The sequence below is a fragment of the Peromyscus maniculatus genome, chromosome 17 (genome assembly GCF_049852395.1).
Source record: "Peromyscus maniculatus bairdii isolate BWxNUB_F1_BW_parent chromosome 17, HU_Pman_BW_mat_3.1, whole genome shotgun sequence".
Classification (NCBI taxonomy): domain Eukaryota; kingdom Metazoa; phylum Chordata; class Mammalia; order Rodentia; family Cricetidae; genus Peromyscus; species Peromyscus maniculatus.
In genome coordinates, this window is record NC_134868.1 from 32,859,004 (window position 1) to 32,881,300 (window position 22,297).

The 22,297-nt window shown below is 37.2% G+C and overlaps 1 protein-coding gene across 5 annotated transcripts in view; it reads right to left on the reverse strand.

Moving 5' to 3' along the window:
* Window positions 1–3,417: 3,417 nt before the first annotated feature.
* Micu3 (mitochondrial calcium uptake 3) overlaps window positions 3,418–22,297 on the reverse strand; it is an 89,522-nt gene continuing 70,642 nt past the window's right edge. For all 5 annotated transcript variants that reach the window (XM_076553509.1, XM_006973971.4, XM_076553508.1 and 2 more), the window contains 7 exons: window positions 22,197–22,292; window positions 16,113–16,213; window positions 15,485–15,656; window positions 12,621–12,729; window positions 10,382–10,539; window positions 8,302–8,370; window positions 3,418–6,049 (listed from right to left, as the gene is read on the reverse strand). In XM_076553509.1, the coding sequence (XP_076409624.1) occupies window positions 8,302–8,370; window positions 10,382–10,539; window positions 12,621–12,729; window positions 15,485–15,656; window positions 16,113–16,213; window positions 22,197–22,292 (705 nt within the window). In that variant the 3' untranslated portion in view covers window positions 3,418–6,049. The remainder of the gene's footprint in view (window positions 6,050–8,301; window positions 8,371–10,381; window positions 10,540–12,620; window positions 12,730–15,484; window positions 15,657–16,112; window positions 16,214–22,196; window positions 22,293–22,297) is intronic.

Here is a 22,297-nt window from a genome sequence, read left to right on the forward strand (position 1 = left end):
TGACCTCCACAAGCAACAGGCACACATGTAGCAAACAGACAGACATGCTGACAAAACATCCAGACACACAAAATAAATAACTAAAAACATTTAAAAACTATCTAAAGAGATGGATAAAGACAAAAAGGTATCTCAAGGAGACAGAGGGGTGAACAGTGGGGATTACAGGTTGAGTGTAGAAGGTGCAGTGTCTGAGTCACAGATCCTTTCAGGAAAAAAACAGGCGGAGAGGACAAAAGGAGAGGCCATTCTCACACACTTACTTCAAAAGTTCCTTTCAAAACTGGATGTTGTGAGTCCAGCACCACCAACGGATAAAAGGCCTGCTGTGTCAAGGTGCAGCAAGGAGAGCCTTACCGGAATGGGGATTGGCAAACAAACAAACAAACAAACAAACAACCAAAAAAAAACAAAACAAAGCAAAAAAACAAAAAAACCAAACCAAACCAAACCAAACCAAAAACCCTGCAGCTTCCAAGAGGGAAGGAAACCAGGTGAGATGAGTCTAGAATGAATTAGTGACAGGGAAATGAGGTACATAAAATTGTCAGCAAACTGAAATGGGGAAAGTTATCAATTTTGACTGAAAAGTAGAGTTTATAGCTCTTTGGCTTTTAAAATACATACAACGTAGTGGCTGTCAATCTTCCTAATGCCGCAACCTTTTAATACAGTTCCTCATGTTGTGATGACCCCTAATCACTAAATTATTTTTGTTGCTACTCCATAACTGTAATTTTGTGGCCATTAGGGGTTGTAATATAAATATTTGTGTTTTCAGATAGTCTAAGGTGACCTCTGTGAAAGGGTCATTCAACCCCCCCAAAGGGGTCGTGACCCACAGGTTGAGGATAACTGATATAATTAATACAATTATAATACAGTACTATGTAATGAAAATATATTTTGAGCACAACAGTGGCAGAGTACATACTTGTGTACATATAAAAGTATAAATATAAGTGTATACATTGTGATACTGTGTTCCAGAGGTAAAATCTGGGGGAAGAATTTTGTTTCCTTTAGACAGCTTCACCAGCACTGGTAGAGGGCACCAAACCACCCCACATACTCATGAGCCCTACATACTACAAAACCATCTTTGCCATCTGGAACTCACATGAAAACACGTATCACTTTTTACCTTTATGTGCATGTACTTAAAATTATTTTTCCTGCTGTGTCCCAATTAAAAAAAAAATCTCTTCCCCTTCAGTTCCCTTTCCCATGTACCTTATTTCTCATTACCATGTGTCCCTTTTGTCCTTCACAAAGTGGACAAAATCATCCCTGCAAGATGAATTTCATAGTACCCCCCCTTTTTAAAATTTAACTTCTTTATTGACTCTTTGGGAGTTTCACATCATGCACCCCAATTCTGTTCACCTCCCACTTCCCCCACATCCTCCCCTCATCCCCGCCATGTTCCCCACGTAAGGGAACCAATCAAAGTATGCAAACAAGGGAACAAAAGCAAAACCAAAAACATACAAACCAACCCAAACCCAAACCAAACCAAGCTGCAAATCACAACAATAGACAAATCTCTTTGCTTCTGCTTTTCTAACATCTCTTCATTCATCCTGGTGGCAATGGAGGCCTCAGTGTGCCATACAGTACACCTCTTTGTCCATCTGTTTTACTGGAAAGTGTTTATTGCAATGAATCACTGGTCTGGTTCAAGGCCTCTGGATTCTGGTACACCATCATCACTGGAACCTCACCAGAACTCCTCTGGGATATCTTGTGGCTTCCATGAGTCTTTCGAGTATTGTTCCGTAGGACTGGTCCCTTCAGCAGCTCCAGCAGGTTCTAGATGGCGGAGATGCTGGGGTGGGTCAACCCAAGACCTGGCTATGGGGCTGGTTGGTAGCCATGCTGGTCATTCTGGGCCCCTGGGGCCACTGACCTCGGGTGAGGGGGTGGAGGCAGCTCCCTTTCCTAGTAACCTTTTTATGGTCAACAAGCACTGCATACTTATATGCATAAAGTTACAATTTTATAGCTATGTTCTTATTTTTAAGATGTCAATAATATTTATTATAATATAAAGACAATTAATTACAAAGATATTTCACAATGCAACATGTGTCATTGCAGGATAAGCCATTATTTCATGAGCTGCTAAGAAAGTAAAAATGCTGCTCATAAAAGGAAAAGAAACCATAATACTTTTTTTTGGTTTTTCGAGACAGGGTTTCTCTGTGTAGCTTTGCGCCTTTCCTGGGACTCACTTGGTAGACCAGGCTGGCCTTGAACTCACAGAGATCCGCCTGGCTCTGCCTCCCGAGTGCTGGGATTAAAGGCGTGCGCCGCCGCCGCCGCCGCCGCCGCCGCCGCCGCCGCCGCCGCCGCCGCCGCCGCCACCTGGCTATAATACTTCTTAATGCTTATGGTTTTTATTTCACTTGCTGAATATTATACAATTCCCAGTTTCACATCCTTTGGGAATACAAACACTGCAATTTAAAAACGGTTTATTTACTGATAGCAGAAGTGGGATGAGGTGAGGTGACACACATCTAAATTCCAAGAACTCAGGAGGTTGAGGTCAGAGGACGGCTAGAGCCATCTACGGTGGTTTGAAAGAAAATGGCCCCCAAAGAGAGTGGCACTATTAGGAGGCGTGGCCTTGTTGGAGTAGGTGTGGTTTTATAGGAGGAAACGTGCCACTGTGGAGGTGGGCTTTGAGTTCTCATATATGCTCAAGCCACACCCAGTGAGACAGACCACTTCCTGTTAACAGCAAGTCAAAGTGTAGGACACTCAGCTACTTCACCAGCACTATGTCTGCCTGCATGCCACCATGTCCTGATGATAATGGACTAAATCTCTGAAAATGGAAGCCACCTCAATTAAATATTTTCCTTTATAAGAGTTGCTGTGTTCGTGGTGTCTCTTCACAACAATAAAAACCCTAACTAAAATACCATCCTTGGCTACAAAGTGAGACTTTAAATTAAAACCAAACCAAAATAAAACAGGAGAGAAAGATAACTAACAGACTTTTAAAATGTAATTTCTAGGTGTCCTGTTAACAAGATAACTCCTATAAAAATAGCAACACTAGTAACATGGGCTACTATAGTTTGGCTTTATTTTAAGCCATTTAAATGTTTAGTTCTGTGAAACAGAATAAGACTATCTGTTAAGTCACAGGTCAACTTTCTGACAATCTTTCCAGTATTAACAGCTACAGTTCTATACGAGAGGGATCTCTCTGAGGCACTTGGAGAAGGCTCCAAGACTCTGCAGATTACTTATCCACAGAGGTATTCTTAAGTTCAATTTGATGGCATGGAAAACTATGGAAGTGGATTTAAGATCAATGGTAACCCACAACGATTTCCCAAGTTAGGAAATAATATTTTCAGAAAGACATTAGTTCACTGATATACACAATAGCAAACTCCAATGTTTCTTGGTTCAAAGAAGGTACATTTATTTTAAGATAATAAAACAATGTAAGACATGTAGCTTTAAAATTAAGATTTATAGTAACAATCAGACTTTAAGCTAAAACAATTTATTATAAACTATTCTGAAAAGTACCAAGTATCATTTATCATGTAGACTTTCTTTAAGAAGCATAACACTAAAATTTTATGTAGAGTTTAATGTTTGTCAAATCTGTATAATTTGTAGAGGAAAAAATTGAAGCTAACATATGTGTATTTAGTGCATTATTTGCAAAACATTCAAAATATTTCAGTTGATGCAGCCAACACCCAGTGAGATATTTCTACCTCCATTTTATAGACAAAAATGTTTAAGAGTGATACAAAGGGAATCATTGTAATTCACTATTCTTTTACCATATTAATTCATCAGACTATTTTATTTATTTTCATTTTTATATTATCTTGCCACCTTATAAACTGACCCATTCACAATAAAGCAATAAAGAATAATGACTATGCTTATATTATAGGTGTTATTTCTTTGGGACAATGACAAGACTTATAAAGGATCTTTAAATAGGTTATTTAATTTTTAGTCCATATTAACAAGGTTTCCATTTATTTATGATAAATGCCAAAGACTAGTTTGTACTTTTTCAATTATTTTACATTTCATATATTACCAAGAACATTCCAGGCCTGAGGCATGATAAATGAGTAGGTAGGTAGGCATCTCAGTCTAGACATCAAATGACTAAAATTTCAAAGCCGGTGAAATTAAATAAGTATACTATACTATTTTGTACATTATATTTCTATATTGGTGCAATAAATAATACCAGACAAAGAATGTGGAAAAGTCTAAAAAACACAAAATCAATCAATACTAATAACACTGAAATAACATTACTTTTATAAATAAGCTGATGCAGATCAAGTTCACAGTCAATAACTTAGAAAAATAAAGCCAGTGTTTCCTATTTTCATATGCAAAAGAAAGTAATGGTTGGAGTGTATGCAATTTATACTAAATAAGTCTTATGGAAGAAGATAAATGAATATATTAATCTTTTAGATACTAGATTAATAACATAATACATGCAATATATAAATATATTAACTTAAACTCATTGCTTTATTTTATAATACCTTTGTATAAGCCAATTTTATCAGGTAGCCAAAGTTCTATTAAGTATTCTAAAATTCTTTTTTAGTGTGAAAAATCTAATATTTCTTTTTCCTCTTTCCTTCCTTCCTTCCTTTTTTTGTTTTAAAAAAATTTGTGGGGTTGGGGATTTAGCTCAGTGGTAGAGCGATTGCTTCAGCTCTGAAAAAAAAAATGGTTTGCAGTGTTGGGAATTACACCTGAGGCCTCACACATGGTAGGCAAGTACTCTGTCAGCTACTTATTTCCCCAGCATTTTTATTTTTGGCAGGGTTCTTCTAAGTTGCCCAAGTGCCTTGAGCTTGTGTTATAGCCCAGGCAGGCCTTGAGTTGTGACTGTCTTGGCCAGTTTCTCAAGTGGGTTTTTTTCAATAGAAAGTTTTATTTTCCCTTTTAAGACATATTATTTCGACATAATGAGTTATATATAAATGATTCATCACTACTGGCTGTTTGGATCAATTTTGCATGTGGTCCTTTTGCAAGAAACAAAAGATTATCTTCTACCTATTAAATGTACATCAATCTTCTAAATCATTTATTAGTTTTGATGCTATAGACATATGTTAATAATATCCAGTATATTACTAATATTATTTCCATATATTCTACTTGCAATTAGGAGCAGCACCACGTTTACCCCATGGTAATTACTACTATCACTGTCCTGGCTTCTAGTATCAGCATGTGATCACTACCCTTTCTTCAAAAAAAAAAAAAAATCTAAATTGTTTTTTAAATAAAATACCTGAAATCCTGTTGACTTTGGTACAGAAATAAAACAAAACACACAAAGAAGAGCAAAACAAACAAAAATTTACACAAATCCAACAATGTATATTACATAAGTACTTTTAAAAGTTGAAAGTACAATGTAAACCATCATATTATGTAGTAAATTTTCACTTGTTTTCTGAAATTACTTCAGTGTAATTAAATATAAGGTAAATAACAGGGACTTACGAATAAGTCTAAGGGCCCTAAGACAAGTCAGAAGCAATATTCATTGCCTGAAAACAGGTTCACAGTCCAAACCAGAAGAAAATGTGTTTCTGTTTTTAAGCTATCTATATTCTATCATTCATAAATTCTTTTGAAATAAAGACATTTCTAATAAATAAATAGACATCTAAATACATTCTCAGTTACTGGGACTACCCATGTACTTGTGAAGGGAATGAAAAAGTTCAGACTTCCATCAGTCAAGGTGAGAGGTCAACTGATCATATTCAGCATCTGCAGTACGTGTTCTCTTGGTGGCGCTAGGGATCAAACCCAGGGTTAAACCTTGTAATTAGAAGGTTCAGTTCTCCTCTGTTTCACATTGACAAACTCAGCTTAAGGAAAAAAAAGTAATTTCATAGTATTTCACTTTCCCTTTATTTTCTGCATGCTCTGACTTCACACTTGGATCCACACTCTGAAACTTGCTTCTTGCCTTGTCACACAGATCATAATCCTTCAGTCTTCGTTTTAGGAGGATCTAGTTAAAAAAAAAAAACAACACAAAAAAAAACAACACATAATGTCAAAGCAATAGTTATGTAATGTAACTCAAGGTAATGACATTAATCAAATTTTTACAAAAATTACATGAAGCAGTCAGGCATCTAATTAAAAACTGAGCATATGAAATATAAGAATAAAGTATTTAAAAGTTCATAGCTTTTTAAAAACTGTATTAATCTATTCATATTTGTGCATGGGAGCAGCATGTGAATGTATGTATGTGGGAGTCTATTATCACCTTCCATCATGTGGGTTCAAGTTGTCAGGCTTTGGGCCAAGTGCATTTATCCACTAAGACATTTCATTGGCCCCAGTGCATATTTTGTTAAGAAACTTCTTTAGTACTCAGTTTCAGAAAGGCATCGATTTGGGTAATCATTTTGATCTATGGTCCATGCACTAATACATATTACCAGTAGGGTCTGTGCGATGCTATCACAAGTACGATGGGACACCATATACAGAGATGTATAAAGGGGATGGTACTCATTTTTCAGTGAGTTGTTCTTGTTCCATGAGGCAATACACAGTTTCTTAAAATAGAAGTATGGAGGACCCTAGGTAGCTAAATCACAAGTTACCTTAACAGATAAGTAAGCCTGTTTGTTTCTCAATGTCTTGGACCACTGCTTCCCAAAGTGGATTCCATATAATACTAGGCCTCCAAACCACCCCACAAAACACTCATACTGCAGTTTCTCTGTAGAAAGACAAAAACTAATAGTAGCATAGTGAAAGCTGATAAATCTATGAGGAACATAGTAATGTGGCCATTTCTTTTACATTTCTCCATGTTGACAAAGTGTGATGGTTGGTTAGTGTTGACAACTTGAGAGAACCGGAAATCACCCAAGGAGACAAGCCTCTGGGCATGCTTGTGGGGAGTGTATGGACTGCACAGTTTGAGATGGGATGATTCACCACTCTGACTGGGGTTCTGAAGCGCACAAACGGGGCAGGGCAGTAAGCAGCAGTGCAGTCTCCGCTCTGCTTTCCGACTGCGGATGAGGTGTGAGCAGCTGCTTCCTGCTGCCTTCTTGCCAGGACAGACTGAGCACCCTTAGATCGTGAGCCAGAGTGAACCCTTTCCCCTTAAACTGCTTTACTGAAGTATTTTATTACAGCCGCGGAAATATAAAGACACAAAGCAACTTGTTTTTTCTCTTTAAAACTGTTTACCAGTACTGAGAAGAGCCACTTTGGGAAACATATAGAGTTTAAGCTTGAGGGAAATAGTAAGAAATATACATCAGAACATATTCTCATTCTAAATGAGCAGAAAACCTCCAATATGGGAACCTAAAATGACTGACCAAAACTACACAGTTATTATTGATGCTTAAAATCAAAACCAATCTTGATTCTGGAGTCTACAAGTTTGAGATATTTCTTTGACTTCCTGAATGACTCAGCGGCACAACTGTTAAGGCCTGCAGTCCATGCTCTCTGAAAGCAGAAGCAGGAAGATCACGACTTCAAGAGCACAAAACCACGGGCTCGGGGTGAGAAGCAGCGGCAGAGTGGCTGCCTCGCACGCTCAAGGCACTAGGTTTGATTCTCAGCAATGCAAAGAAGGGCGAGAAAGATCTATGTGTGAGAATACATAAGAACAATGCTTAGCATAGTGCCACACACCAAACTCATTCTTTAAAAGTAAAGCTGCCATTTTTGTGGCAACATTTAGAACCACGCTCCCTCAAGAACCTAACACCAATTCCCTAGGTGCTAATGATCTTCTATTACAGTGTATTGTACCTGCACAGGAACTGAGCTACAAACTTAACATAAAACATTCCTTCCTTCCTTTTTCCTTCCCGAGACAGTGTCTCATGTATCCCAGCTTGGCTGAGGATGACCCTGTATTTCTGGCTCTCCTGCTTCTACCTCCAATGTTGGGAGAAGGGGCCATGCACCACTACACCTGTGATTCTGGAGATCAAACCAGAGCCTTATGTATGCCAGATGAGCACTCTACCAACAAAGCTTTGTCTTCAGCTCCTGAACATACAGTTTTTAAACCACGACATCCTCTCTGTCTTCACCAAATTGTAGGTGACAATTACATTTCTTTCAGGTATTTTCTTCTCTTGTGGAACATGGGATTTAACGTGTGCTCTAACACTGAGCCCGAACTCTAATCCATTTTCATCTGTTGTTTAGATGTTATAAAAATGTATCTATTCTCAATTATTACTGGGAAATTAGAATAAACCTAAGTTAACATACTTATCTGCTGTGAAGTTCTTTTTTCAGGCAGGATTTGAAGGTCGGATACTTCTGGACTGTTTTATAACCCTGTGGAATAAAGGATTACAAATGTCCACATGTATATGAGAGAGATCCAGTATAATTTAATTTATATTTCGAAGCTATAAGCCAAATTTATGGACACTGAGCAGGATGCTGGTTTTCAGGATGGGAAGGTTTGCAGACACAGGAAGAAGTGAACCATAGGCACAAATTCCAGTCACACAGGAAAAATGCATTTTCAAGATCAATTGCATAGAATGGTGGCCATAGCTAATAACCATGTGTATTTCAAAGCTGCTTAAAAATAGATTTTTATGCCTCACACTACAAAGAAATGCAAGATTATATTAACTGGATTAAGATAATTGCGCTACAATGTGTTCATGTAACAACTGTGCAAATAATAGTAAAACACTATGGGAACACAGGCACGCACAGATTAGTGAACAGAGTGAGACTCATGGTACCTAGAGGGAAAGCTGTGCCCAAGGCTTATAGTGTGGTTCATACTAAATTGAACCTGGCTATTTTTGAGGAGAGATGAATGGATTTCTATGTACACCCTCAGAAAGTGTCTGAGCAGCATGTGAAACGTTAACAAGCTACCACTAGGTGGCACTTAAGTACAACAGCATTTTCTCCAAGACAGCTTGGGCAGGAAGTTATTAAACAAATCTTTGAATTACAATTTCTAAGTGATAATCTTTCTTTTTTCTATATATGGATTTATATACTTCAAATGTTTATCTCTGACTGACTACAGCAGCTGTTAATTTTAAAGGGATTTTTTTTCCTCTTCTATTTCTGGAATGTCCATTAAGTATGTTAGCAGTGTAAACATTTATTAAGCTTCATTGTAGTTGAAATTTTTAAAAAGTGGTTTTTAGAAAAGGGAAGATGATCTTCTGTTATTTATTAGTATGTCAACAGGAAAAATATGCAGGAAAAATTATTTCCAGTTTATTTTATTTGTAGGAGTGTGTATGCAGTGACTTAAGAGCCTCAGTTTCCTAACGGAAACATCCAGTGTGCAACAAGGACAGTTTCCTGTTAGCTCAAGTCTGAAGCCAATGAGAGGATTACATGAAAATGACAACTGGCAATGCCCTCCCCCAAACAGCAACAGACGTTCCCTAACTGAATATAAAAAGGAAGTAAATGGGCGCTGGTGGCGCACACCTTTAATCCCAGCACTAAGGAAGCAGAGGCGGGTGGATCTCTGTGAGTTCGAGGCCAGCCTGGTCTACAGAGTAAGTTCCAGAACAGCCAAGGCTGCACAGAGAAACCCTGTCTCAATACCCTCCCCCCTCAAAAACAACAACAACAACAACAACAACAAAAAACAAAACAAAACAAAACCAAAAACCCAAACCAAAACAAACAAAACCCCAAAACCTGAAAAAAAGAGTTAAAAATAAAATGTATTATATATATATATTTTGGTTTTTCGAGACAGGGTTTCTCTGTGTAGCTTTGCGCCTTTCCTGGAACTCACTTGGTAGCCCAGGCTGGCCTCGAACTCACAGAGATCCGCCTGGCTCTGCCTCCCGAGTGCTGGGATTAAAGGCGTGCGCCACCACCGCCCGGCATATATATATAATATATAAGATATATATATATATAAGATAATTTTAAAAATACATATATATATATGTATTTTTAAAATTATCTTTTCCCTAGGGTGGGACACCTTGCTCAGCCTTGACACAGGGGGGAGGGGCTTGGTCCTGCCCCAACTGGGTATGCCAGGCTGTGTTGACTCCTCAAGGGAGGCCTTATCCCCCATGAGGAGTGGATGGGGGTGGGAGGAGTTGGGGGAAAGTGGGAGAAGAGGACAGAGGGGGAACTGTGGTTGTTATGTAAAATGAAAACAATTTAGGTAAAAAAATAAAATAAAAATTATCTTTTATCAACTTGAATTGTTTTTAAAGTAGGTAAAGCCTATATAATCTTAGTTAAAAAACCATTTAATGTTTATAACCTTAAAATTTCACAAATTCTTTTTGAACTTAGAGTTAAAAAGGATTATCAATAGGCTTGAAGTCTACAGACTTACCCGGAATCCTCTATGGAGTCTGTCTTTCATAATTCCAATAAATTCTTTGTAACTTAACTGGTCATCTTTGTCAACATCAAAAATCTTGAAGACGGTGTTGACCAAATGTGGGGAAAGTTTCAGTCCAGTAGCTACATAGACAGCACGTTTAAATTCATCTGGATAAGAGTCCCAAAAAAGAAAATGCGGTGTCTTTTTTAGTATATGATGCCAATTACTGAGAAGGCAGTAAAAAGTTGTTGTTGTTGTTTTTTTCTAAACATGAGCCACGATGGTAGACAGTACATGACTTCCACTAAGCGTGCTGTCTTTCAGGGAAAAAGAAGACATTGTGGTTTAATGAACGAGGCAGGGCTCTATGGTTATTAATACACTCTCAATCAATGAATGTTGAAGGAGCAGCTGCTGTCAGCAAGAGACACTTTAGAAGTTATTAGGATAAATAATTCCCAAGACACAGTTCAGATGGGAGACAAGATTGGCAGATACAACCATTAGACAGGATCCCACAGAACATTCTGGAAAAGTGCTCTTGAGAATTTGGAGAGGAGAGATTAATTCTGTCTACAGTGTGAACGAGGGAGGAGGGAGGAAGGGGCAGGGAGGGATTTCAAAGGCTCTGATTATGCAGTGAGCTAAGCCCCAAAGGGAGTAAGGTTTCAGCAGTGGACTTGAGAGAACCTGAAGGAACATGTGCTGTGAGGGAGCAGAGACTGCAGGCTGTGTTGACAATGGGATGTCTCCCTGGTGAGGGAGAACAGAGGACTGGGGACCCAGGGAGGCGCTGCATAGACGGTGAGGTCAGGAACCTGTCCACTCTCCAACAGACGATTGGGAAACTTGAAGTTTTCCACAGCAGTTATACCAAAGAAAGGTTGATTTCTGTTTGAGGGGAGTCTTCCATGTGTAATGTGTTTCAGGACTAGCTAGCGGAAGGAATGCCACTTAGGTGGCCACTGCAAATACCTTTTAAGAAGTAACTGCCTGAATTGATGGGCTGACAGCAGCAAAAGCAAAAGATATTATTCCAAACATTTGAAAAAGCGATACAATAAAATTTTTCTTGTTTCCTAGTTCCAGAAAATAAGACAGCAACTTTCTGCTCTGAACCAAATAAACTAATTTCTTTTAAAGGATATATTATTCTAGTAACATATACTACATATTAAATATGATATATTTATATCATTTGTGATATCAATATTTATGCCATATATATAATTTGTGGAGATTATATATATATATGTATGTATATATATATATATATATATATATAATTTGTGATAAAATACATCATTTGTGAAGACATGCCTTCCAACGTTTGAGCATATAGTTTAGAGAAAGAATGAAAAATAAAATAAAAAAATTTTCAGGTTTCTTTTAATTCAATGAATAAAATGAGGCTATACAACAGACATTAACATGTGGGTGTTGAGTGTTTTTGAAGCTGGCAATTTGAATCCAGGCCCTCATGGTTCAATGAGAGAAGTAATTATCATTAATGTTTAGGGTGTGTAGTTTGGTTTTTCCCTAGAATTTGAGAATAAAAAAAATGAAGACTATAATTTGAGATCTAACATAGTAGATTCTGGCAGAGGCAGGTAAAGTTGCCTTATAGACACAATCAGACCCTACACAGCAAGAAGTTTTAATAAGGACAAGGGAGAGAATCCTAGAAAAAGGATTTAGCTTTTGAGTCAACCCATGAGCAAGGGGTGAGGTAGTCCTGAAGACATCAATATTTGAAGTTATATGACAGATGTATTTCTTTGAAAATAAAAAAAGGTAATCAATTTCATATATCAGTCTCAAAAATTCGTTAATTTAAGTTAATGGCTAAGTGGCTCTGCTCATGTATTTCTGGTTTCTGATTAGGCAAAGATCAGTGAGAATTTGTGGAGGTGGTGAATGGCCAGCAGCAGCTTTTACAGGCTGCCATGTGTTTCCTGATGTTACCAAGTAATCGCAAGGTTTCTTCTTAGACCTTTTACAATAAACATTATTAGTTCTTCCTCATAATATGAAATTAAAGGGCAAAAATAAACCCAGTAAGCTAAAGCACATTCCCCTAGAGTTTGCATACTTTTCAGTTTCAGCACTGATTTCCCACAGAAATTATAAAACCAGACTTTCAGGTAAGCTGATGCACCATCAAACATCCCTCACTAGCCTCTTCCAAAGTCTCTGGGAACAAGGTAGGGATGCTTTGACTTTCAAATTTTGAAGAATGATTTCTTACCTTGTCCTATAGAACGGCTTGCAAAGTTATACATATTGAGGGCTATTGCAAAGTCTTCTAAGTTGTTCAGAAATTGGAAAAATGACCTGAACTCATCAAATGTGATGCCCTATTTTGGGAAAGTAAATGTGAAACAATTAGTATTGACAAATGTATTAATATAAGTGCAACATACTTAATAGAGGGAAACATTAGGATCTGCAATATATTTCATAAGCAAGCAGTCCAGGCATACTTGGAAAAATTCTCTAAATAAACTGCAGGACTCACTCAGACTTATTTCTATTGGGTAGTGCTGCTCCTCTGATAAGAGTAAACTGTTTTACGACACTGCCCTGTCAACACCAAGTTTCAAAAAGTGCTTCAATAAAAATGACTGGAAAAGTTCCAATTATGATAATCCTCTAAACACCATTTCCTAAACCTATAGGAAAACCATGAGAACATGCTTGCTTTGTGTATATATTCTTTCACATGATTCGGCATCGGGCTGTCAATATGTTTATAATGAGAATACACAAATTAGGATGTTGAGGAAGTGTCAACTGTCATCATCTGAACCTGTTCAGTTGTTCAAATGCAGCCACGTCACCAGGGCAAGTGCAGTGACTGCAGAGGATGGCACTGAGGGGTCGGTCCAACACAGGAGGGCACAAAACAATGAAGGAGCGTGCTCAGAACCACCTGTTCTGGGATGGTCCATGGCTGCAGTTCGACCATTGGTGTTACTTCAGTTAAACAGGAACAGTATTTGAAATAAAAATAATGCATCTCAGGTTTGGATATAATCAGCAAAATTTAAGTAATCAAGAAATATACAGGAAAAAAAAAAAGCACAGAGCCAACAGTTCCAGCTTCCCAAATCCTAGCTTTGACTTCAGGGGTAAGTGAAGAGGAGGAGCATCAGTAAGGAAGTGCTGGGCGGCCAGGGAACTAATGAGGAAGGTAGCTTTCCAGACCCCCAACATTAAAATGTATAAGCATGGTGACAGCTTTCAATTTACTCTTAGTATCACCATTAGAATTACATCTAAGCCCCCTTTTTTAGTTTCCGGAGTTCTATCAGACCCGACATGTGTCTAACTCTCCCTTCTCATCACCTGCTATTTTCCTGGTTATTTATGAAATGTCAAAGCATTTTCTTAAATAAACTAAGCTTGCTCTGTCCCCAGGCCCTTGCCATTTATTGCTCTCCTGTCTAAAGTACTCTCTGTCCGATTTTTGCACAGCTCATTAGTAACAGGCTTTGTTCAAAGCTACTTTAGAAGAACTCTAACAGCCTGCCTTCTTTTTGGTCTCCATATTCTCGGTCCTTTTCATAGCATTTCTCTTTATTTGGAAGTAGATCTCTTTTTTGTTTACTTATTTTGTTTTTCTAGTAAAATATATTTCAATTGAACAAGGATTTGCCTATCTTGTCATTTTATCATTTGTGCCTTGAATAAGGCCTTATATTTAATATCTGTGAATGAAAATGAAATTAGTTTAGAAATGTTAAGTGCCATTCAGGTATCAGCTTGTCTTTCTTTTCTGTTGCTGGGGAGAAGAGGATGAGGGTGGATGGAAGGGAAAGATTTCAGTAGAGTACAGTAGAAGAATCATTTGCTTAGAGAACCTTGGGTTTGAGTGGATAAGTGTCCAAAGTCCTTAGTTCCTCCTTTTCCAAAAGAAATATGCCAATGCCTGCAAGATTGTTCTGAGAGATGATAGAAGAATCCAGAACAAGCAATCACCATGTGATAAGAATTGAAGAGATACTTTCACAAATTAGGTTTATAGAAAAGCTGAATTTAACTTCAGATTTTTTTATTTTGAAATAATTTTAGATATAAAAATTAATTGTAAAAAAAAACTATGAAAAGTTTCTATAAGGTCATCCTGCAATTTGATCTTCTGAATTAGTTTTTCATGTTTCCCTTAGAAAAAGAAAACAAATAGATTAAAAGTCCTATATAATATTATACAGCTTGAATAGCATAATTTATGATTTTTATTTCAAGGGAATTATCTACTGGTTAGAAAAATCCAGCTTAGTGGGTAAAACAGATAAAAGTCCTTTGATTAAAAGATAATGTAAAGTAATAGCCAAATGCATCAAGCCTTTTTTTCTTTTCATTCCTTAGAACAGTCTGAGAATTGTTAACACTGTCACAGTGTGTCCACTCTATAAACAAACTCAAACTATTTGCAAGTTTTCTTGAACAGTTTAACCTGATCCTTCCATAAACAAACAGAAGGCAATCGATCCCAAACATCCCAGGCTTAAAGGGATACTTGTGACAGCAGTTTCTATTTGGTTGCAATGAAGCATTCAAACACCACTAGATAATGCAACTGCTCCAAAGGGCTGACACCACATTGGCTACCAAGCAAATACACAAGGAGTTGTCCTGGGTTCTTAACCATTCCTGGCATCCAAACTTGTTGAAAAGCCTCACTTCAAATGCAGATAAGATCATTCACTCAGCAATGGCACCTTTCAAATGACCTTTTATTAGAGGTGCTATCCAAATGAGCAGAGGGTGACAGGAAAAATGTCAATATCAGCTGCCTTACATGTTTCCATACTAGTCAAAATACCTAACTCACCAGAATTCTCTTGAAAAATAACAATAGTCATAACCTGAAAAAACAAATAGTCTTAAAGATTTTTCAGTATTTCTAAGAATACTGATCTCTACTTGAATTAAAAATTAACAGTCCTTGGGATACAGAGGGAAAGAATGAAATATATCCAAAAACAGTTTTTAATTCACAGAGGAGCTAAATTATAAAATGGTTTAATCAGTCTCTAAAATGCCATTTACTGGATAATGTGTTTCAATATAATGGATGTAACAAAGCAAACATAAGGGGTTAAACACCTTTTCTTCAGGTATACTGTAGCGCACATTTTCCAAAAACACTGATGTATTTTCCACATTAGTGTACCGTAGAAGAATATGGGCAAAATCTTCTTCACTGATAGTATTCATTCCATTAGAGTAGGAAAGAAATTCTATTTCTAGAACTTCTGTTTGTAGGTTATCCATAAATCTGTGATAAGATAATGAAAAATAAACAAGGTAAATGATCAAACGTTTACTGTCCTAGAAAAGGTTACATGGAAATAATTTAACTATATAATGGCTCAAAACTTCACACTGAGGAATTACTGATCAGTGACTGTAGTACCTGAACATATAGCTTCCTTCTCGGGGCCTGAGCCTGCCCATCTGCAAAATGATTAACAGCACCTTGTTGGGTAGAAATGATGCTGGTCATCATTACTGTGGCTTATTGATACTGAGGAATTTTCTTCTAAATACACAAGCTATAACAATCCACATGTCCTCATTTTTTATCTTTCAATAACTATATATCATAAATATAACCAGAGACAGCAGTACCAGTGGATAGGACATGGAGTGGCACAGTATCACTGTACTAGATGATTTCCCAAGGTCACTTGACTTCAGCAGTCTAATCATTTTCAACAGAAATTTAGCTCACCTATAAAAATCTTCAAAGTTGAGCTCGGCTTTTCCTTTCTTTCCAAAAAAGTGTACCAGAAGTGTAGTGTCTGCTACTAAGCTTGTGATGTCGTCAGCACGCTTAAAAACATAATTTAAAATTATCAATAAAAAGAAAAAACAAAGCAAATCAGGATACTCAATATCCCTCTAAGAATTTTATCAAAATATAAATCAAGGCCGGGCGTTGGTGGCGCACGCCTTTAATCCCAGCACTCGGGAGGCAGAGGCAGGCGGATCTCTGTGAGTTCGAGGCCAGCCTGGGCTACCAAGTGAGCTTCAGGAAAGGCGCAAAGCTACGCAGAGAAACCCTGTCTCAAAAAACCAAAAAAAAAAAAAAAAAAATATATAAATCAAGAGGGGCTGGAGAGATGGATCAATGGTTAAGAGCACTTGTTCCTCTTCCAGAGGACTCAGATTTGGTTCCCAACACCCACAAAGTGGCTCATAACCACCTACAACTCCAGCTCCAGGGCATCTAAAACCTTCTTCTCATCTCCACAGGCTTAGGCACATACATGGTACACGTATATATATGCAGGCTAAACACTTTTACATATAAAAATAAAAACATCTAAAAAACCAAGAATGTAAAGTACAAACACTAGAATGAAGAGCAAAAGCTATAATCATGAATGTAACTATGAATATAACTAACAAAAGTGGTCAAATTTTAAAAACAGAAATTTGAGCAATACTGATCTTTATTCTCGAAAATTTTAAAGTCATAGTTATATTTTAAAAGTATTCTATCTGAAATTATTATGCACATAGGGTACCTACACTTTATATTATCTAAAATAGTTCAGTTATTTAGACATCATTTAACTATGCTGCTTTTATTTAAGTAGTTAGGTTTTTTTTCTAAACAACCTGAAAAATTCATTCAAAAGACGGATATTCTCCAAAAATACTGACTAAATGGAGATGACAGGGAATGAACCCAAACTTTCATAAAACAGCTTCTTCTAACCATATCTATTATGTAACAACTGATTTTAAAAATGTGATACTGCTTTTAGAAAGAGGAACTAGAGTAGTAATTTATCACTATACTTTTTTCAACACAAAGCATGATGTAATTTTTTTGAATGGTCAAGAAGTTAATTGCACAGGATTTCCATTCTTTACTCAACTTACTCAATTGTATCTCAGCACACACACTCCTAATGTGTCTGATTATGGCCTCACAGAATGGAATTACTTTACACAACTTCCCACCTCAGGGCTTCATCAGCCTTTCCCTCTTCTTCCCTTTCCCTATCTACTTTGTCATCAACTCATACTTCCTTTATAGATTCAAGTACACAGTTCAGGAAATTCAACTGATTACACCTCACAGGAAACGCAGGGAAAGGAGGCAGTGCCACCATTTCCAATATTAGTAAGCAGTTGTGTATGGCCACCGAAGGTGAGGAGCTGAAATAGCACTGAGCAGAAGTCACGAAGCAGAATGGTTTTCTAAAAGAGATGGGTCTCATGGCAGTTGTGTCTCACTCATCGTCCACAAGGTACATTTTGATATTGATTTGATTCCTTAAAATGCTCTCCCCTGTCTTTCACAAAGGTAGTTCTAGTTTTCAACATTAGTCGGATCTCACTTCCTTTTTCTTGGACCAAATATTATTTTCTACTACTGATTAGCATGTGGCAGAATTAGATTGCCTACTTCCCCTCTTAGATGTTCCTCTTCCACTCCATTAAACTGCTTTCTAAAAAGTGATCCATGCTACTTGGATTATTCAAGTCACACCTGAGCCAGGTGTGATTGCACATGACTTTAATTCTGGAAATTGGGAGGCTGAGACAGGAGAATCAAGAATTCAAGGCCAGCCTTAGCCACCTACTGAGTTCCAGCCCAGCTGGTGCTATATGAAACCCTATTTCAAAAAACTAAATTCAAAGTCAAATCCAACACTCCCCCCAAAATGCCAAAAACTCTTATCTTGTAGAGAATCTGTACTTGAAATAAGTTAAAATTATTTAAATTCTTCAGTAATTACCCATTTTTAAATAATTAAGTATAGATTTTCTTACTGGTCTCCAGTATACAGCTTCCTTATACTCTGAAAGAGCCCTAGTACCCACTCTCATTTTAATTTACAGAGAAGTCCAAAACCCTGAGGAAAGCCCTACAAGGCTACGCCTCTGAAGATTGAAGATGGATAAGCGCCATCTGGTTGTTAGTGGAGAAAATAATACAGGTAGCTGAGTATTACATACTATCTTAAAAATATTTGTTTGAAAAGCATATTATGAATGTCCAATAATGAGGGAGGTACTAGCCCTTCTTTCAGTGTCCCATGCAAGGAAAGAGTAACCTTGAGAGACACTAATTCACCAGTAACTGGGTAGAGGAGGTAGACTGTTCTAGTGGGAAAAGGACAGGATTTCAAATCAGAGGTATTGACTGCACTGACGATCTTGTCCATAACAACTGGGAGGAGAATGCTACACTATGAAGATAAAGTGTACACATGGTAGTCAAAGGTGCAAACATCACTGGGGAAAATCAACTGATGTTAATCATATGTACTTTTATGATTTTTGTATAGTCTCACCCAATCAATTTATTTTGCTCAGCTGTAAACAGGGTGGTCGCAGAGATCTTGGAGGCATGCTCAAGTTGAGCTTAAGAGTAGGCACTAGCCTATTAGCATGAAAAACCAGTGCACCTGTCTGGAAGCTGGAGAAATGGAGCAGGAGATAGATTTTTCCTGTTTCTTAGTTGAAAATTGTTTTCATATAATCTATTCTGATCATGTTTTACTTATTTTTGTCAAGTTTAAGAAGTTGAAACATGACTTAGATGACAAAACAAAAGTAATTTCCAAAGATAATGGGAAAATAAAGATTGTTACATGGTACATGCTTACTTCTTTGTTACTGAAATTAAATCTGTATAAACTTCAAACAAGATTTTCAAATTGGGAGGCTGCAGGAGCACCAGGAGTGAGGGGACATGGGTAACGTAGTACTGCCTTCGTGCTGTGGCGTCCCCACGTGTCAGGATGATGCTAGCCTACGATGAGGACTGTGTATACAGGCTGCTGGAATGAGCTCACTGAGCAGGGAAGACCCTCGCTCGCAGTCTTCAGTGTCCAATCTTACTAGCTTCAGTTTGCATTCACTCAGGTAATCCAGTTCAACAGAGGGCAAGTAACACTGGACATCAGAGAAAAAACACAACCAAACAAAAGACCAGAAAATGCAAATGGGGACCCCATTCCATTAGGAAAACTGAGCCCTGGAGCCACTGAAAGGTATACCAGTGTTCTGGTATCCTAGCGATTTACATAAATTACAAGAAGGTGGAAGCAAAAATAAAAGACTTTATCCTTCTGATTCTTGTGCTTACTGTTAAAAAATGAGTTCAGATGTTTTCATAACAAAGTGAAAAAACCAAAGAAACCCTCATGGGCCATTTACACACAAGTTCACTATCTAAATCTTCTTTGGCTAAAAGTTATATCAGCTGGGAAGTAGCTCAGAGGATATAGTTCAGAGGTAGTGGGGTATCGGTCAGTGGTAGTATGTGTTAGCATGGTTCACTTCTCAGCCCAATAATAAATGCATGACCAAAGTTATTTTAAATTTCAAAATTCATATAAAATACAAATTCATCAAACTATAAAAATAAAGTTTTGCTGAGCAGTGGTGGCGCACGCCTTTAATCCCAGCACTCAGGAGGCAGAGCCAGGTGGATCTCTGTGAGTTCCAGGCCAACCTGGTCTACAAAGTGAGTTCCAAGACAGGCTCCAAAGCTACATAGAGAAACCCTGTCTCGAAGAAAACCAAAAAATACAAAAATAAATAAATAAAGTTTTAAGATAGCCTTTTAACAAATTCTATTGATTACAAAGTGAAAATAACCTTAATCTCCAGCATAGGGAAACCTTCAAACATAATATAATGAAGTTTCTGAATAATCCAATGTATAAGTAGAACTTATAGCATAAAAAAATTAAATTTTATTTGTAAAAATCAAAATTAATTTTTAGAATACTCGTATTGACAAACTGATTTCAGTAATTGTATGATATACCTGTCATATTGTACTCTGAATTATTTTGGTCAGAAATTAGTGCCAGCTGTGACATATGCAAATTTTCTTTATATAATTTTACAGTAATTTTAAAAACATGATTTCTCTATAACTTAAAATACCAATAGTTGTAAGCTGCTGTAGAATGTTGCTCGAAATCTATAATGGTCTTTTAATAGAGACCCGGAGCCAGATATTGGGGTAAATGCTGGAAGATCGGAGAGACAAAGGAGCAAACCACTGCCATGTCTCACCTCACCAACTCCAGGAATCCTCTGTTTGAAAGCCTCTGAATCCTTGGCTGGAAAGCTTTTCTTAGCTGAAAAGGGACCTTAGTTCCTGTCTCCTCATGCCTTATATATATTCCTTTCTCCACTCAGTCATATCACTTCCTTCTTAGTGCTGGGATTAAAGGTGTGTGTGTTTCCTAAGCAAAGGCATGAGGTCTCAAGTGCTGGGATTAAAGGCATGTGATTCCCAAGTACTGGGATTAAAGGTGTGTGCCACTGACTGGCTTTGTCTCTCTCCTAGACTGAGTCAGTCTCACGTATTCCTAGGTGGCTTTGAATTAAAAGTGCTAGGATTAAAGGTGTGTGTCACCACTGCCTGGCATCTATGTTTAATCTAGTGGCTTGTTCTGTCCTCTGACCTTCAGGCAAGTTTTATTAGAATACACAATCTATCACCACAGTGGAATGAGAAAATGAGAGACTAAGATCTAATTTACCTATAATATTTTAAGAGTTGTATATTATATGTATTGAAGAAATACAGAAGTAATTTTCCAAGCTTTCCTTCTGAATCAGCCAAATCTTGAAGTAAGATACTAAAAATAATTCTGTCATACTAGTATCTATAGTAACATGAGAAATTATAATAAGTTGTGACATAGTTAATTCTCATTTTCTACAATGTAGGAGTGCAGTAACAGAGATAATCTCTAAATAAGGCTTCACCTCAAAGTTTAAAGAAAGAGAAAAGCAAAAGAAGTCACAAATGGTTGTGATGTACTTTAGTGTTTTGTTTTTTTTTTTTAAGACAGGGTCTCTCAATGAACCTGGGCTTTGCCAATGCCGCCAGATTGCGGCCAGCAAGCAGCAGCAGCAACTGTCCTCTGGTCTCCTTCTCACTGTTGGCACTAAAGAATATATAATGTGCCTCTGCACCAGCCCTTCCTGTGGATGCAGAAGGGTTGAACTCAGGTCCTCACACTTGCATGTCAAGCACTCTAACGCTGAATCATAAGTTAATGTTTAGAAAAGAAATGAGATGTTAAGTTTAAAATAAGGATTTAAAGACTGTTGATGGGGGCACTACAGGAATAGAGGAAGAGAGGCAGTCCATCCCGAGTGCAGCACTAAAGTGTCTGCCAGCATTAAATTCAAACAATAATAAAACAGAATCTGAGTTGGTTGGATTTTTATTTAAGCATGGGCTGGCAATCTTAAGTAATATAATGGTAAACAACTTCTCCACTCCTTGACTGAATGTTCATATCACACCATCTCATACGTCTGCACCCCTGCCCTTGGTAAACTGTTCACTATTAGTTGAGGAAGTTTAATTGTTAAAATCTAACATAAGAGCCAGCCATTTTTTATAAGTGAAGCATTTTAGTATTTCATATAACACTATTATGTTGGAGGATAAATAGTTTCAGTGAATTTACAAATCTGTATTACTATTTCAAGTTTCTAGGAAGTGGTCCTTAATTAAAACTTACTATTATTCCCTTTTAAATAAGTGGGAAAGTTATGCTGTATATAATAAACAAGTTCAATCAACACAGACAATAATAACAGGCATCTCCTGTCAGTATAATAAATATATTAAAATATTCTTTCTATATAGTAATTATATATATGGCACATAGTACTTATCAATTTACTAAAAAAAAGCAAAGAAATAGAAAAATAAATAGTACATTGTTTTTGCTTCATCTTGTGAGTCTAAAAGCAAATGAAGATTAGATTAACAAAATGGATCTAGTGCAAGGACCACATGGAGGTTTCATTGTACCTCTGCGAGGTCTGAAAAGAGCGCTTGGCTTGTGTTACGTCTCAGGGTATCCCAGTAGCTTCTGGAGACGAGTTCCTCAGTATCTGTTTTAAGTACCTGTA